Source organism: Caloenas nicobarica, chromosome 1 (assembly GCF_036013445.1).
Source record: "Caloenas nicobarica isolate bCalNic1 chromosome 1, bCalNic1.hap1, whole genome shotgun sequence".
Taxonomy (NCBI): domain Eukaryota; kingdom Metazoa; phylum Chordata; class Aves; order Columbiformes; family Columbidae; genus Caloenas; species Caloenas nicobarica.
Genome location: NC_088245.1, coordinates 199,069,134 through 199,087,935, shown reverse-complemented (window position 1 = coordinate 199,087,935; position 18,802 = coordinate 199,069,134). Strand labels below are relative to the sequence as shown.

General features: G+C 40.5%; 1 protein-coding gene across 2 annotated transcripts in view; it reads left to right on the top strand.

Moving 5' to 3' along the window:
• The window catches only part of GRIA4 (glutamate ionotropic receptor AMPA type subunit 4), a 233,798-nt gene extending 215,234 nt beyond the window's left edge, over window positions 1-18,564 (top strand). Inside the window, exons 14-16 of one of the 2 annotated variants that reach the window (XM_065626774.1) lie at window positions 9,260-9,374; window positions 11,596-11,730; window positions 18,400-18,564. In XM_065626774.1, the coding sequence (XP_065482846.1) occupies window positions 9,260-9,374; window positions 11,596-11,730; window positions 18,400-18,564 (415 nt within the window). Of the gene's footprint in view, window positions 1-1,978; window positions 2,094-9,259; window positions 9,375-11,595; window positions 11,731-18,399 lie in introns of both variants that reach the window. The other variant, XM_065626775.1, reaches the window with a different exon arrangement.
• Window positions 18,565-18,802: the final 238 nt, after the last annotated feature.

Sequence of the window (18,802 nt, the reverse complement as noted above, 5' to 3'; positions counted from 1 at the left end):
GCCACCAGAGGATCTCTCTTCCCCAACCCTTCTTCAAGTGCTTTGAACGTGTTGCATCCTCTCATGATGGGGAAGATGCCATTGACAGACATAGCGCTTGCCAAATTCCGCTCAGCCCTGAGACAGTTCTTCACTACATGGAGAGAGAAACTCCATCTTTCTCAACTGCATACTGTCCCTGAAAAGCAGTAGTTAAGCTATTGGCACCTCACAGATACTTCTCTCCCTTTGGACATGAATGACGCTTCTAGGATGTGAGGCTACTGCTCTACATGCATCTGCAGATCCATAAGCAAGCCTGGGCAGACACCCACCAGAAAGAGTGTACATGTCCAATAGGCATGGGTGCCCTAGGGACCTCTGAACATGAAAAGAGTAAGAGGAAAGTTTATTATTATGAATTATGAGTAAGGATTGATGTAGTTATGTACCATTAGCATATGTGACTGTTGATGATCTTAGTAATAAAGACAGGAAGTCACACACTTGAACAAATGCAGAGGTTCCGCAGGAAGTGATGAAGGCTGCATAAATGCCTTGGCAGATTGGTTATCAACTGATTTTAAAATGTCATATACTGATTGTAGTTCCTGTCATAAACCCAAGTGCCTTACATTTGGGTTTGTATGGTAATCTATACTGTCTACCCTCTGCCATCCATTCAATGCTCTCTGGACACCTGAAGGATGATCTGTGAGCATACACAGAAGCACTCCCATCCTAGGACCAGCTGTGTTCCTTTCTTGCCTGTGTTTCAGTGCACTCCCAGCAGCCTTGAGTTCATACAGCTGCAGTGATTCTGTGCTTTAGCCTTCATGTGGGCAGCCCCTCTCTGCCTATACTGATCCAAAGTCTCTCTCAGGTATTTCTCTCATCTGAAAAAAGAGCACTTAAACATGGGATGGAGGACACTAGGTTCACGGAGACCCTTTCAGTCTGTTGTGCCTACACTACTGTGCTGATAGAAGTACAGGATTCATCTTTCATCCGATGGTAGCAAGCGTGTATAAATCCTCTGGGGAAAAGTCCTCAGGACATCTCAACTACCTGCTTGTATTTGAGCACCCATTGAATGGGCTGGGTTTGGTCTTCCCAGTGCTCGAGCTTCTGTTTGGCTGCACTGTCCCCAGGTTTCCCCAGGGAGGATGCTCTCCATGGCCACCTTCCTCCCCCCCAGCACACGTACCCTTCGGGCTGGGAGAGGGGCCGCTCTCCCAGGATAGCAGGTCAGTCCCTGGAGTCACGGCACTAAGCTAGACTCCAGGTCTTGGATTTCAGCTCAGCCTCTGCTGTGCAAAGGGAGCAGGACTCTAGAACCTGCATCCCAAGTGTACGGATGTACCTGCAGCAGGTGATGAAGCTTCAGACGGGCAGGACTCCTGGCACCTCTTGTGCATTGTTTTCTACTCTAGACAGCATCGTAGTCAGCGTGCAAGCTGTTAGCGCTCCTCTTCACCTCTGCCTCATGCTGCCTGTTTCTGGAGCCTTAGCCCATAGCTTGTGCAGGACCACTCTGAAGTGCTATCTGTCAAAGCTGTATGTGACACAGTGGCTAGCAGCGTCTAGCATAGGCATCTGGATCTTCCCTCTTTAGTATACAGGAATACATTTTTCCATCTGCTTGAAAAATCAGCCCGGGCCCACACTGAACATATTCTGGATATAGATTCAAATAAATCTGTGTAAATTGTTTATAATTCTGGTAGAGTTTTGTCATCATTTTTCAAAAATAGTTTTGGTTGGTTGATAGAATTTTCTTGTTAAAATCCGAGCCATTCTGAAAATCATTTCTTCACTGGAAACACATTTTTCACATTTGAAAGTAACTACAATTATGTGTGCTGCCAAGGCTTTGAAATATGGAAATGAGAGGTTTATTTAGTGTGTGGATCAAGCTTATAAACAGCTTAAGTCCTCATTCCTTCTAACATCTTAACAGCTGTGCAGTTTCTTACAAAATATGTTTTATCGTTTCAAGAAATGCTGTTAACCTCGCAGTTTTAAAACTGAATGAACAAGGCCTCTTGGACAAATTGAAAAACAAATGGTGGTACGACAAAGGAGAGTGTGGCAGCGGGGGAGGTGACTCCAAGGTTAGCCTCAATGTCACCAAAAGCGGGTAAACAGTATGTAAAGTAATTGGTGCATCTGCTGGGGTTTTACCTGCAATGAAACAGCTTCACCAGTAGCACAGCACTTCTGGTACCTGCAGTTGAAATCTAGGTGTATGCAATTACTGTCAAAGCAAAAATATTTGCATTTGTTTAAGCACCCCAAGGGGAACTCATAAACAGTCTCTGCTATGAGATCTATCACCAGTTTTCAGACACCTGCATCTTCTGAAATCATGATGAGCCTTTTCCAAGTTTGCTCTTGTGAACAAACAGATCGAAATCTTCAGGAGCAAATACCAGCACAGACTTTTTTTCTACTATGTGGTACTACCCAAAATATTTTCCAGTGACAATAGAGAAAAAGGGTGCAAATCAGTGTGACTACTTCCTAGCAGTAATCTAGTGCATGGTCCAGACTCAGGGATCCACTATTCACACAAACAATACTGGTACAAATTACAATTTTCAGATGAGTATCCAAAACAGGAGGACAAATTTCAGCTAAAATATCTTCACACTGACATTTCCTGATATCTTACCAGCAAACTGAAATCCATGGTGGTTCCCTAGGCAGAATTTATCAGACAGGAATTTTAGGCTGAATTTTATGCTGAGGTGATGACAGCTTTTTATTCTTCCTGCATTTCCATATCTTCCATATGGCCAGTGCAAATACTTCCTTGCCTCCTCGCAGCTTCCTTTTGGGAGACTGCGTTTTGCTGAAAAGAAGCCAAGATGTGGAAGCGGAAGATGGTGAAGCAGGGGAGGATGAAGATCTTAAAAATACCACTTCCATGCCAGGCAGCATGTAATAATATTTATTTATGTGCTTGTGTGTGAACAATATATAAGAGAACGCTGCACAGGTAACTGCAGGCACAGAGCTAGTCAAATATAGATGATTACATTTGACTGATGTGTCATACACAGCTTGTATAGCTTCCTTTACAGTTGCCTACATATATTTTTTCTTACTATTTTCTTTCCTTCTTTAGTCCTCCTGCTCTTTCATGCTGTGTCCTGGCCTCAGGGACCATCCCTTGGGCTGCTCTGCACTCACCCAGAACTGGTCTCCTAATCCTCTTCACTTTGCCTTTGATCCTGCTGCTCTACCTGTTTTCCCCTACCACTGTGCTTGCCAGCAGTCACAGTTTCAAAAATGGTCTCTATTTTCTCTTCCAAAGTGCTTAGGCATATTAGACCTGATAGCACTTACCTGCAATTGTAAGACAAGACAAGACAAGACCTGCAAGATGCCAGCTTCTTGTAAGAAAGCTGACAAGTGAACCATAAATGTCCAGTGTTGCTATTCTTATACACTCCATCCAAGCCTGAACTTTCGCATTCTAGTGGAGGGGTGTTTATTTAGTTTTTTCAAATGTCACGAGCAGGGAGTCACATCATTAAAATGTCTCCATTTTCTTAGATTACACTCCTCACAAATCTCCTGTGGTTGAAAGGTGAGATAAAAGCTAGGTAGCAAACCAAGGATGCATTTAACTTATTTTCCCTGATTACTAGCCACTGAGTCATGAAGCAAAAAAAGGGGAGCAGCTCATGGTAGAGGGATGGGCAGAGTTTCACCAGGGAAATGTCTGGAAGTGCTGAAGGAGCAAGTTTGTCGTGATGGCAAGTGGCAGAAAAAGGATTGGGGGAAAAAAAGTAGAAAAGAAACACAAGAAGTGCAGTCCATGGAGAAACAGAGAGGACACGTGAATGCAGGAGGGAGGAAGGAACACACCACCAATGGAAATGAACAATAGGTGACGCAAGCAGTTCAGGATGCAATAGAAAATATGGTGGGCAAGAGAGCATTAGCTAAGGATGGAGAACATGATGGAGCTCAACCTGTGGCCCTAGGAGCATTCATCTGGCATCAGGTCTGTTTCTTGCCACACTTTTTCCCAGGCACAGCTGAGTGAGCAGGCAGTACAGGTGCTCCTGGGAAGCCCCAGGTCTGTCATGTGCCTGCACTGCCCACGTTCAGCAGAGATGAGAAGGCATTACCGTGCTTCTCAAATCCTGCACTGCAGCAGCATCTGGTTTTGTTTAAACTACAGCTACTCTGACTCCTCAAAGTGCTAGTTAGCCATTTATCATCTACAAAATCCATTTCCTTATTCAGGAACAGTCTTGTAGGATCTGATCAATTGAAGCCTATAAGATCCTTTCTACTGAATTAATGGAGCTCTAAATAATTTCATTTTATATGCTAGCAAATGATCATTAGTGGAATAACCAGGACACCATGCACTGTTGTTGTAAACCTGATGGCTACCAACAAGTCCTGAACTAAGCTCTTAAGCATCCCTAGCTAATACTTCTTTTCATTGTATGAATTTAAAAAGAAAAAAGCCTGAGCTCTGTTAGCAGCTCCAGTCCAAACTACAGGGCTTCCTACTGTCATGAACAAGAATAAGAACATCCTCTTCTCCTGAAAGAAATACAGCACCTGAGACTTGACTGATAGCTGTGCTGTTACTATTTGAGATTCGCTAGTCAGAATATGAGAGTCTAGACCCAGAATAACCCTGCATGATAGACAGAGTACTATAGAAATCAGGGAGTTTAATGAAAGCTCAGCAGTTCTCCAAAGGCTTGTGTTGCTCTGTAAAACAAGATTTCTCCTACCTCCATTCTGTGCCCTCAGAAGGTCATCGCTAGTCTCCCCGTTTGTTGTTCCCTTTAAGGAACCGTCTTCCAAAATTCAGAAAGACAGTTCAGAGAGCTGCCCTGTGTGAACCACCTAGTGGTTTAGTGACCTCAGTAATTAAGTCATGTTTGAAGGTAAAACTGAGGTCCCCAAGCCATTTGAGTGCTTTTGAAATTATCACCTCAGATCTTACGTGTATGCCATATCACATCCATGTGATGAATAGGGAGGTATTTAAACACAATTTCTGCTACTCTGCTCTGTTGTTTTTATAAAAGTGTGAACGGAAGAAGCTGTGCTGGTGGAGCTCTCCTCCAGTCTCTGCTGGCAGCCCTCAGGAGAACATGCTGGCCCTCGTTTTTCATTCAGCAGATGAGACTGACCTTACACTTAATTAATGGCTCAGCCATGAGTGGGTAATGAAAATGCTCCCAAAGCATACTCGTGATTGCATTTTTAAAACCTCTGTCTACCAAAATTCTGTATGGGTTTCAGAATCACTGAGTATTGTAATTTAAACGCTATAAATACCCATTCATTGTCCTGAACACAACTAACTCAGAACTTCATTAATGCCATTTTAAAGCGCTGTGATTTCGCTGATGTTGCTGGCACAAGATCCAGCCTGAGGCTCCTAAAAACCAGCCCTTCCAAAAGCAAGTGATCGATAGCAGGATAGGAGAAAATGAGTAAGAAGCTGAGAGAGGAGGTGCAAGGGCTGAGAACGTGATGAAAAGATAGAAAAACAGTGTCCCTGTACCAAGGTTGGGCTGTGCCACCACTGACTTCAGCGTGTGGGTGAAGAACAAGGTCTCCTGTGCCATCACATAACAGTTTTGCAGTGTGGCTACATGGGACAAATTCTTCTCCATATATAAAGGGCAATTTTAGTAATTATGTCTCATATATTATCCTTCCATAAATTCGAGGCAGATGGATCCTGTTTATATATAACAAAGGGGATTCTTGGCAGCTATACATTGGAAAAACTACACTGATTTTCACAAACTCTGCCAGTTTATTCTAGTTGAAGATTTAGCCCAAAATTAGTAATTCAAGAATCACTGAACAACTTGGAAAAAAAAAATCTATAGTCATTTTCCATTGTAGTATTAAGCATACAAGACTGAACTTGATGGGAAATTTAATTCTAAATGCTGACTAAAGTACATTGCTCTTGCTCATATACTGCAGACCATATTGATTTTCAGTTTCTGCCCCCTTTAATATCAATGGAACTATTCACCAACTGATTGCATAAGCAGTGTAGTAACAAGTTGTATTCTCTGAGTTTGTGGCTGACATGGTCAAAGTGATCCAAGTGAGGATATTTTCAAAGAATGGAAAGATGCCTGGATAGGCAACTTGCCCTGAAAGCCAAGGTGATCTGGGCATTCATCTCCCATGGGAAGTGTTGAAAATCTCCTACTAAAATTTAAAAAAAAAAAAAAAAAAGGAAGATTCACTACATCTGCAATCGCTTCCTTGGATTGCAAACTGATATATATGTTGCTATTCTGAAAGTGTAAGCAAAATTCTTCCTGTTCCACCCTGTAGCGCCTCAGTCCAGTCTTCTCTTATTGGACCATGTACATTTCTGACTGATTTAAAGTGAGACAAAAATCCTGTTCTGAAAGTGTAAAATATTTCTAAATTTAAATTTAAAATATTTTAAAATTTAAGTTTAAATTTAACTCAGAGTCTTTGTCCATCGCCACAGCTGGGATTGTCTGAGGGGAGATGTAAAGGGCACGTCATGTCTCATTCACGTGGCCTCACTGGGGCAGGCAAGGTGAGGAGCAAAGGACAGGTTTCCCCAAGCTTGTGCAGCACATTGATTCAGAAAGTGTTTCAACAAAAATAGTGGAGAGCAGAAACAAAGGCCTGGCTTGGACACATCACTGGCTGTATTTCAATGTAATTCAAGTGGGAATTGCCTCGTCTCTGCTGGCCATTGCCATTGTGTTTGGTTATATATTGAGGATAGTGTGGCGATTTTAAGCATGAAATTGGTTGCTTTTCCCAAAGGAAAACTGGAGAGCTTCCTCGCAGAGATAGTGCAGAAAGGCTGACATTAAAGGAACTACAGCTGGAAAGAAGAGAAAATCCCTGCCTGTATCAAGCTTTATATACTCAAACTGTTAGTGCTGAAAAAAAAACCAACAAAACAAAAACAAAAACAAACAAAAACAAACCAAACAAAACAAAAAACAAAACAAAACAAACAAAAAGCATTAAAAAAACAGGCAAAGGACTGGGAGTCATCTGTTTTCTGATTTGTTCCAGATTGCTGCTGGTCTTGATAGTTCATATCGAGTCCTAATTAGCACTTTAATCAGTTTAATCTGCAACAACTCCACAGGCTTCTGATTTTCCATGCAAGAACAGTACCTGCATGTCCCTTGTTTTTGTCATAACCAGCTCTGTTACACTGCTGGGATTTAGGAGCACAGAAACGTGGCTCTGGGCCAATGCATGACGTTACAGATGACAGCTGTCCAAATAATATTAATTATTTTGCACTTGTACTAGAAGCAAACAGAGGATCATATTGACAGGCAACTTGCCAACATCCCAAACTGCTTCCCACTCATTTCACAGCTGTGGGACACTTATATTCCACTATCAACCTGCACAACCTGCTGCCAGGAGCCTGAAGACAAAATGTAAGTTTGAATACTGGAAAAGATCAAGAAATAGGTACTTCCTGTTCTAGAAGCAGAATATTGCATATGAATTATATGTGTGGCATTTGGAAAGTGGAAGAAGCATTTACTTTATTTAAAGGTATCACTTGAGAGTACCTGGGAATCCTCTCACCCAACTGTAGCTGCCAAAAATTGACATTTCTCTGAGGCACCAAAACTTCCTGAGTAGTAAATGGGAAGAGATGGGCATCTCAACAGCATGCTTCATCCTTTGTTAAAACTGGTATCTAAGCCCACCTGTTGGAGGTATCTGTCTTTTTCCCTTAACTACAGGGAGGCCTAGACAGGCAGCCAAAGCTTGAGGCTTAACTTATGGGTGAATAAACTGAGGTGAATCCCACCCCTTTATGTACATACCCAAGAAGTAATCAGAATGTATGAGCAGACAGGATCCCTAAAGCTACGAGTAGCATATGAGGTTCAGGAGCTGTTATTTTTGTATTAAATAGATATATATACATACAAACATGAACAAGCATATTAATATATAAGCATTTGGGAATTTCCAGTTAAACCAGTTAAACTTTTCTGTTTCTTAGTAACTATTTTACTAGGTTCAGTTACACTATCCTTATTAATGCTTGCACTGGTTACTTATTTATTAAGCCTTGGATTAATGAGTTAACATTTTAGCAATGAATAGATTATGGTGTATTATGAGAGATTAATTTTCCCGTAGACATCTGCTGGCACATGAGGGTCAGGTCCCACATCACATAACATCACCAGAAGGCTATTTATCACATGCCATTTCTGTTTATCTGCCTCCATCTCTGATATATTATGTATTTTCACACACACCTGCACATAAATAGATGTCCGTATGCCTACCACAGTAAGAATTGTACAATCAATGATTCAAAATGGAAAGCACATAAAATAAGTCTGTTAATCATTTCATAGGTTTTTAGAAGATAAACTCATACAACTGCATGAAGTGAGGCATTAACATAATCTCAGATTACTCACTGAGTTTAAGTAACTTCAGTGTAAACCCATAGCGGTCCATGACTTTGAGACATTAGATTAGGTTCCATCTCAACATTAAACTCTGTTACATCACCCACAGCAAATGCCACCAGTAAGAGAAGATATTCCAAGTAGTAACTTGTCATCGCCTGGGACCCTTGAACAACTTATGTGAATAAGTGAGATTTAAGGAGGAACTTTGAATTTGAAAATAACATTGAACCAGGAAATGAAAATGCAAGATTGACTGTCATGTTCTTCTTAGCTGAGGATGAGGGCATTGCAGCTCTCCCCCCAAGTTCTCTGCATGCAGAGCTCCTCCTGATTACAGGTCTGTGCCCAGTGGTTGTGGGCAGCAAACTGCAGGAAGCATCTGCTTTCTCTTGCCAGGATAATTTTGAGGGCAGTAAATGAAATAGCTATACCCAAGTCATATTATTAGTTTGTATGTGTACAAACTAAAAATAGATTGAAAGCAAGGAACACAAATGAATATGTTTCTTAAGTCGTATATCCAGTTGTATTATATATGTCTCTGAAGGGTATGTTGTTAATATGTCTAAGCCAATAGTTTTGGGTTCACAGTAATTGCATACTATTTATTTACAAATCTTCCCCAGCAGTATGTGCCTGTTACCTAAAGCGATGGAGCAGGTCCCGGTCATATGTCTGTCTCTAAAACTGGGCCAACAGTACATGACATAGCAACCACTGTGGCCTCTGCTCTGTCACTTTGCAATGCGATTCTATGTAGTTTTACTTGAATAACATAAAATAACATATATAATGTTATTTATGTTATTTTCCACGTGAAGAACTCCTGTAAACCTTGCCGTTTTGAAACTCAGTGAGGCAGGCGTCTTAGACAAGCTGAAAAACAAATGGTGGTACGATAAAGGTGAATGTGGACCCAAGGACTCTGGAAGTAAGGTCAGTCGCTGCAGTTCGGGACCTCCTATCGTGTTCACAAAGCAGTAAAGGAAGTAATAAACAAAATGACTTAGAAATAAGTAGCTGTAGACACGGAACAAATCAGTTTTACCCCGTCTTGATGGGGTTCATGCTTTAATTTAAAGAAGCACTATTGATTTTTAAAGTCTTCAGTGATACAAATCACCAGACATCATCCTACATATTCAGGGCATCTGATGAAGAGTCACAGGGCAGTTTTTTGGGTTTGAGGAAGGCAGGTTAGGCTAGTTGTCTCCTTCATGCCTAGAGGGTGATGGACTATTTAGGAAATAACCTTTCATTCCTCCTCCTTTCTGAGCTGGCCTCCCTCAGCGGTTTTCTGAAGAGGAGAAATGCCAGTGGGAAGGATTGCCTTTCATCACTGCCCAGGGTGACTGTGCCTCGCTGCCTTTGGGAAAGTCCCTTGCTCCTTAAGGAGCCAAGGAAGACTTAGCTTGAGCTTTGAAGTGAAAGGCTTTGATAATTAATAGCTTTCTACAGCTTCCAGTGTTTACCCTAGTCCATTCCCAAAAAGTAATCCTGACAGCTCCAGGGAGTGGAGCCTTCTGTATTTCTCTCTATTTGGGGTCAAACACAGGTATTTGCACCACAGGGAAGCGCCACAGTCAGTGCCAGCCCTGTATTTGGAGAGTCCAAAGTCCCTTCACAGTGCCTGTCTCCGTGCCAGCCTGTGCTCTCCAGAGCTAAACGAAAGTGTGACGGGCAGCAGCCACTTGCTGCCTGAGAGCCCTGAGAGGTACCCAGATGGACAGCAGGTAAAATTGGCCCAGGAAACAAGCTTGCAACACATTTTGGTTTTTTTCTGGCAAGTGCTTGGGAGAAAGGAGTGAAAACCAGTTAAGAGGATGGCAGAGCACCTGAGAGAGCTGAGGAAGCCTCACCATGTGCATTGGGTCAGGTCTTTCTCAGTCCTGCCTGCTCCTTGTTTGCAAGCACCATGTTAGCAATTGCCACCAAAGAAACAGAGTCACCTCCATGATATTCAGTCCTCTGAGCCAGCTAGAGAGACAGACAAAGCAGAGCCCGGCTATAAGCCCTAGACACCTCTGTACATCCATGGGAAATGTTACTGTGCTAATCTACTGATTGCATGTTAAATAGTGCCTCTTTAAATTAAACATCCAAATATTTTACATTCTTTGTAAGTTAAAATTTCATAGAGATTACAACTGGAAGTACTCTCCTTACTTTAGGTAGAGATTATATAGTCTGCATAAGAATAAAGCTTTTTAAGTATCTTAAGGCGCACAATGTAGTATGTGGAAGTCAATCCTGAGAGAGTTCCTTGAGAACTGTGCTAAAATGCACATGGATTTCAAATAAAAAAATATTATTCATAACTAAGCAGTGAAGTATAGAGAAATGTAGAATAGTTATTTACAATATGTTCAAGAAGGTGATATTTTATAAAATGGTATATATTTAACAATTTGCTAAAGAAAGTTGTCACTGTTGTCTAAATCATGAATAATGTGTAAGATTTCATAAACTGCTATTTAAAATTATACTATTACTGAGCCTTAGTAGTCCATGGGCACGTTCCAGAACTGTATCTATAATAAAATATAAACAAAATACAGTAATCGGTAAGAGGCAAATATATCATGATGTGTATGGTACAGTGTGCACTTTCAAAGGAAGTGTTTGTTCCAGTAAATAAGTTAAGCCTCAGATGTTATTTTCACCTGTCATTTAAGTATCAGAAACTCAGTATGGATCTTTTAAATTAACAGCAATGCCTACCACAAGTACAATTACTGTTTTTGTAAAGATCAAGCAGAGTCTTGTCTGATGTAAATGAATCTCTGGATTCCAAAGCTTTTAAAGAGCTTTACATAAATGCAGTTCCATATAGTGCTAAAATGTTCCCTAAAGAGAGCTAGACATGTCATTGTTTAATTCTCCACTTAGTGAAAGTAATGCTTTGCACTAAGCAAGCAATGCAATCCTGACATGTTTGCAATATACTTATATTTTTTATGCCAACCAGGAAAAGTAGTCATTTAATATATATTTTATAGATCCAGATAGGTCAAATTTTGTGAGAAGTATGTAAGCAACTGTCATATAATTTCAGCTAAACCTTGTTATTTATTTCTATTTCCAATTTTTTAACATGTAGCTTGTGCTCCTGGGGGTCTGTTTTCCAGGGTTAACTGTGTCATTTCTGTTTCCCCAGGACAAGACGAGTGCCTTGAGTCTCAGCAACGTTGCTGGAGTCTTCTACATTCTGGTTGGAGGCTTGGGCTTGGCAATGCTGGTGGCTTTGATAGAGTTCTGTTACAAGTCCAGGGCAGAGGCGAAACGAATGAAGGTGGCAAAGAGTGCACAGACTTTTAACCCAACTTCCTCGCAGAATACCCAGAATTTAGCAACTTATAGAGAAGGTTACAACGTATATGGAACCGAAAGTATTAAAATTTAGGGGTAGGACTTAGGGCCTACTACAGTGAGTGGGTGATGCATCTTGTAACGCAATGTTGTGACGTCTGTCTAGTGGTGCTTGCTTCTGAACAGAGCTTTATATTTTGGAAAACTTCAGTGCAAAGTGGTTCAGTTTTTTGGCTGCAGATGTACAGTATACTATTCTATGTTGCTAATAGACATCTGCATTGCAAGGAATTTTTAGTATAAAAAATGCATTAAATACATTTTTAACAACTCAATGTTGTTAAATCAGTTGGGAGATGACAACTATTTGAAATTGTAAAATATATAGTCAGAGGACCAATGTTTAATTACTTGATTGGCCAATCTATTTTCCTAAAGATTTGCACTCTACTAGTGACAAATTGCTGTAAGCCTTTATTATTTGATATTGGCCCTAACTGGGGCTTCATTATAATCAAGATTTAGGATAGGCAACATCACTGAACCATAGTTAACCTAACGGAAGTCAAGGCACTGTTACAAGAAGTCTAAATGTTGTTTTACCTTCTCTCCTTCCTCCCCACCCTATTCCTTCACCCTTCCTTTGATACATGTTTTATGCTAATTGTCTGGCATTTTTTTCACAATATCATGCTACAGGTCAACCTTTGCCCGCTATAATAACCACAAAAAGTCACTAACCAGTGAATAGACCATGATTATCACCCTCAGCTTTCAGTAATGTACCCCCTTACCTAGCTCAGGACTAGCGTATTTTAGATGTTCATGCAGTGATTTTGGAGACTGAACTGCTGATGTTACCGAGCTCCATCCTGCACGGTTTCCCTGAGTAGGCATGCAGGGATGGTTTACTAATGTACTTGTTCTCATCCATGCAGTGAGTATCTTGCCAACTAATCATTAGTCAAATCAACTCTCTGATCTTTGGAAGTGGCATGTAGCAGCAAATAGAGTTTCTAAACGTAATTTTTCCATAGCTCCCAAGCTATACTGGCTGCTTTATAAGTGAAGGTGCAGCTAGGACCCTGCCCTTTTGTACTACCTTGCAAATAGCAAGCCACATGTCTCTTCTGTTAACAAAAAGCTGAGCTACATTTTCCTGAAATCACCGAGCCATCCCTGTAGTAGAAGAAACAAAAGTTTAGGGAAAGGAGATGAAGAATATCATTTTTATGTTGCCACCTAGAAAAATTTTAAGAGGAAACAACTGGAAACAATTATCATTTTTTATTTATTATTTATATAGCGCTGGAGTACACGGCGCTGTACAATAGGTGAAGTGTGCCAAACACATAACAGGTCCCTGTCCCGAGGAGCTTACAGTCTAAAGGCACAGCCGGTACAATACCGAACCATACAGTACAGAGCAGACACAGAGTGAGCAGAGAATGGTGTTTGAGCATGGTAGCTGGAACGCTGCAAGGAATAGGTGGGTTCTCGGGGGGCGAGGGAGGGGGCTTGGTGTACGCTGGCTGGGAAACTGTCCCAAACATGCTGTCACTGTGTAGTTTTCTTTTGTTCCCTGCTGTACAAGGAGTCATGACCCTGGGTATATTTTAATTGTAACAGAGCTGCCTAATTTGCCCAGGGGAAAAAAAAAAAAGTCTAAAAAAAGAGTCTTAGCTGTGCACTTTGTTCACTAGTGAAAATGTGAGGCATAGCAGGTGTCAGGGAGGCTCCAAGAGTACAGGCCAGTGTTCATTACTGTGAACTGGGAATCAGGACTTCCAGGTGCTAATGTTAATCTCCCAAGTTCACTATCTACTTTCAGTAATAAGGGTCTTAAAAAGCAATAATCCTGTGCAAGTAATTGTGCTAAATGCAGATGAAGAGATCATTTTCCTTTAAGTTCTTCAGCGATGTGCTCATAACTGAGAGTGTCCCCAGGCTGGTATAAAAATAAGAGTCACAGAAAAACATATTCCTTATCAAGTTTACAGGGTGCAATGCATCCAAAACATAGTCTTATAGAAAGCAAACAAAAAACCAAATCTTTCATTCAAATACTGACCTGACCCAAACTGGCTTAGCATGCTAAACATGGCATGACTTGACAGTCCCCTGAGTTCCCACCCAGCTCTGTGATTCCAGTGCAACAAATGCTATGATTATACTTGTAAAATTTATTTTAGCCTCACTGCTTTTCTTGAAATAAAAAGTAGGGCTAACTAGTTTTATTTTTTAAGGAAGGATCTTAAGTTCCTTTCTCTAAAGTTTGGAGTTTTGTGAGAATTGTTGCAACGCAGAGATGAATTCTTATAGGAAAAAATATATTTAAAAAGCCCACATCACCTTTTATTTTATTGAAAATTCATGTTTGGGTCAGTCAAAACTGATAATCTCTTAAAAATATTTTAGGGTGCAGACATTTAAAAGTTCACACCAAAAATAAAATAGAAATAACTAGGATTTTGAGCAAATATTTATAGAGTTCTGAAATTCTTTATTCTACTTATTTGCCATAGTATTTCCCTCAGAAATTTCAGCATGTGAAGTTCTTATAAAAACGCTTATGCTTACATGTGGAAGAGTGCCAAGGCCTGGTTGTCCCTGGTTGTCCTCTCGTGGCCACCCTGACCACACAGGCAGCGAGGGGTGACCTGTGTGCCGTGCTCTGTGCAGGGTGACCGTGCCGTCTGGTCGTACACCTGCCAGTCAGAAACCCCTGTCAGCTGGCAGCAGTACAGTGCCCAAAACACTGAAATACGTCTGTCATGCATTTCAAAACCTTTGATATGTTTATTGATCCAAGGAGTAAAGGGATTGTACTGGGACTAAAACTTGCTAATATGGAAAGATGCTTGGTGGTTCTAACCTGCACGAGTAACCAACACACTGACTTTTGAAGCTAACATCAAATAATTTTAATAGTATATGTTTTAAACTAATACAAAATAGCTTAAATAACCCTCTTGACAATTAATATTCATTTTTTCTTTTAGTTCAATCCAGTCAAAAGTGAGTTGTCTCAAGGAAATTCACCGGCCTGTGAGGCAGAAGATTAAAATGTAGGACTGTTCTGTATGCACAGACTAGTCTGTATGATAAAGGACTAGTCTGTATGTGCGGACTAGTCTATATGATAAAGTACTAGTCTGTATGTGTGGGATGAAAGATGTCCAGCGGGGGTGACAGCGTCTGCCAAAGGCAGGGAAGGAAGTTTGCTTGAAGGAGGGAACAATCCATTCCTCTTCCCCTGGGCAGCAGTTTTTCATTACTGTGTATCAGTAGTAAGCCTTTAGTACATTAGTTGAGCTGATGCCCTGAGAACAGTGCGGAGCCTAACAGCCTTCTCTCCAGCTGCTCTAGGGAAAAGCCCTGCTGAGTTCGCCTCCCCAGACCCACAGGCTTTCAAAGAGATAGTCCCCGTATCCAGCCAGCTGCCACCACCACCTCTCCATGGCTGCCTTAGTGGGCCATGAAGCTCGTGAGCAAGCTTCCAGTTCAGCTGCCTTCTCTTGCTCTCCCATCCCATGCTGCTTTTTGTAATTAACAAATTTGCCTACAAAAAGCAATGAAAAAATTATTAAATTAATTACCAAAAAAGGTGAAGTGCTACAGGATGGCTCAGTAAATGTGTAATGCACTTATTTTAACTTGTATACTTCCAATTTCATATTGAAGATGGAGAGATTCATTAAAAACGCATCTTAAATACTTGTGCCAAAGACACCTCTGTGTGACCCAATACTAGAGGAGCCTGAACCATGGAAGAACCCACACAGGCTAGGATATTAGTATTATATAGACTGAAGATTTCAGTTTTGTAAATTCCCATTTCCCAATAGGAATAGAGAAGTCAGTGTTTCCATGTGATTAATTCCACAACTAATTTAATCAAAACTAATGACAAATTTGAAAATATGTTATAACTATTAACTGCATACACTTACCACAAAGAGACTTTCACAATTTGGGTAATATTCACAGCAAATGCAAGACTTTTCCCTCTCATCCCAGCCTCTCCTGAAACTGTTTCTGCAACCAGGCCATAAATCTGAAATTTTGACAGCGCAGTTAAGCAGAGTATTAGCCTGGGTTTTTTTACCTATAACATACTTTAAAATTTAGAATAGAAGCTTACCTGGTTACTTGGCTTTATGGCACCTTCCTGAGTACAAGTTTGACCTGCTCCTCCTGGCTTTGTTAAGTGTCTGGGTTGTTTCCGTGGTGTGTTGCTGAGTTGTTGTTGATCTCTGCCATGAGAGAGAGGTTTTATTGCAGCTTTTTCTGCTATTCTGTGGAAGGCTGCTGAGAAATTGTTTGTTATTCTCATCTGATTTTTTTTTTTTTTGATGGATCCCTTTTTACTGTCTTTCTGTCCTGAGTGTGTTGTCAATGGCCAGAAAGCTATATAGACTGAGCTACAAAACCACAGTCATATATAACTCATATATCCCATATAAAGCTGAGTTCTCTCTCAGATTTACCAGTGGCAAACCCTGAATGGCCATGGACAGACAGCTGATCAAAGTGACAGAGAGATGCTGGCACATAATGATGACTTTCTCAGAAATTTAGACCATCTGGAGTGGGATGTCCCTTTTCCACCCAAGTTTGCATTCTGGTCTGGTTTGGACTCTCATCTCTCCCCAAAACTAAAGCACCTTTGTTTTTTCTTGCCATTGACCAAAACATGTTCTGTGTGTTCTGCGGGCAGTTACTAGTCCTCGACACCCATTTGCAATGGGACTCTGGACATGCACTATGTGGAGCTACACCACATTGCGTTGTGTCTGTGCTTTGCAAATGCAGAGATTTTTATTTGCTGCTGGGGAGTAGCTGAGGTTTTTGGTACTGTATGGGCCCAGGTCCCCACTCTCTTATTACCTCTTCCTTTTTAAACCTAGCTGTTGAATTAGGTCAAGATATATTCGGTAACAGTCCGTGTCACAGAGTACTGTGGCAGAAGGGAAACTTTTCAATGGGTGACTTTGGACATTGCAATTGATGATTATCAAAGCCAAGGTTTTTCAGCATAAGGGGAATGCCATAACAACCTCTGGAAGCTGAGGCCTTCGCCTGAATTCGTCTGCTTGTGAGGGTTGAGGTTTTTAGGGTAATTGATTCGGAAAGTTGCTATTATATCCAAGCTCTGGCTGTGCCACAACAGCAGCTGTACTTTCAAGGCCTCTTTTTTGAAGGACCTACTGATAGCAATGCAATATTAGACTGGTGCATTTTCATAGAAGTGCACCCAGCAGCAGTGGAAACGCTTGGGAGTTTTAAGCAATCTCCCTCAACCCTATACACACACACCCATATGTAAAATTAACATCAGCATATCAAACACCAGCTCAGGATTTCACTGCTACCTCAGAAGGAGAAACCGGGCTCAGAGGGACAAAGTTCTAAATGCAGAGATCAGTAATAAGGCAAATAAGATGATTTTATGATGTTTGTCATCCCTTTGCTCCTATGTGAATACACCCTCCTGTCTCTCTCTTTCCAATTGGTATTTCAGATTGCATCCCTGCACACCAATTACATGAGTTAGTTGCATAGACTATAGCTTCTGCTAGCTAGAAATCAGATTTCCCCACTAATTAATATCTTAACATGGTATCTTTGAAATCTGTTTCAACATAGTGTAGTTTGGGTGCCTGTTGTTCCCAGTGTCCTTGCTGCATTGGTTGACCTTAGATATCTCCCCTGATTTTAGTCATCTGGAAATCATTTAGTCTGGTCATCTTGGCTTTTCCTATCATCAAATGAGAGAGCTCTTTTAGATTAGGTTACTGATTTTTGGATGACTAAAGTTAGGTGGCATAACTACAATTTTTTTTTTTTAACAAATCCAAAATTTTTACTTGAAGTCAATTAGTCCCTAAATGAGATATTTTGTTCTGATTTACCTGAAAGTAAAATTTTGAGGTAACAAAAATATAAACCTTCTTGTGGAAAACTAAGACCTAATGTAGAAAACTAGAGAAAATTGTATTTTCCCTCAGTAAACTACATTTCCTTTGAAAGTTCCCACCTTCGCTAATTGTAGGAAAATATATATATGAAAAGAGATTTCAGGACAGTTCTCAGATTTACTAAGTATGTGCATTGTGAAAAGAAGTAATAATTTATTTAGATTTGATCCATAGAGTTATCACAAAGATATCTGATACAGCTAGTGCAATTTATAAACAAATTTCAGTAGTTATATTTTATCATGACGTTCCTAGTTGAAGATCTAAGCCTAGAAACACCTATGCATGACTTTATTCACAGATGCTAATGCTTTCAGATTCATAAAAGATCTTGATTCTCATTTCACTGTATATAAATGTAGTTTAAAGCAGTTTAGATGAAGGTATTGCCTCTTCTGTTAATTTCTGGATCAAATTTGGATTTTATATTTAAATCAATGATTTATTGTAATGAAATTTACCCTCAGAATTTCTACTCTTTTTCCCCTAGTAGACTTAAATGCTATGTATTATATTTATGATGATTACTATTATTATTTTAATGTTAACATGAAAAAATGCAGATGTCTAAAATTTAGTATTTTGGTGTTTGCTGTGTCCTGGTATGCTGAAGGACAGAGGTATTGTAACACTTTCCTCTTTTCTCCTTTTTTTTTTTTTTTCAAACCTAGCTTACCTTTTCTGAAGCCATAAGAAACAAAGCCAGATTATCGATCACAGGGAGTGTGGGAGAGAACGGACGCGTATTGACTCCCGACTGCCCGAAGGCCATGCATACTGGAACTGCAATTAGACAAAGTTCAGGATTGGCTGTAATTGCATCGGACCTACCATAAAAACCAAAAAAATAATTGAGTGCCTTAATCAAACTGTGTTGGTGACTGATGGGAACACAGCACAGACTGTACCGACATGGGAGTGTCATTGATGAACTAATAATTTGGCTGAGAAAGGGAAGTACGTCCAAATGCGACAGACATCATCAGCAACAATGTGTGCATGAGCTCAGCTCGGAAACCCAAACTCAGATTTTATATCAGGAAAATTCATAATTTAGTTTTGTTGGGGGGAGGG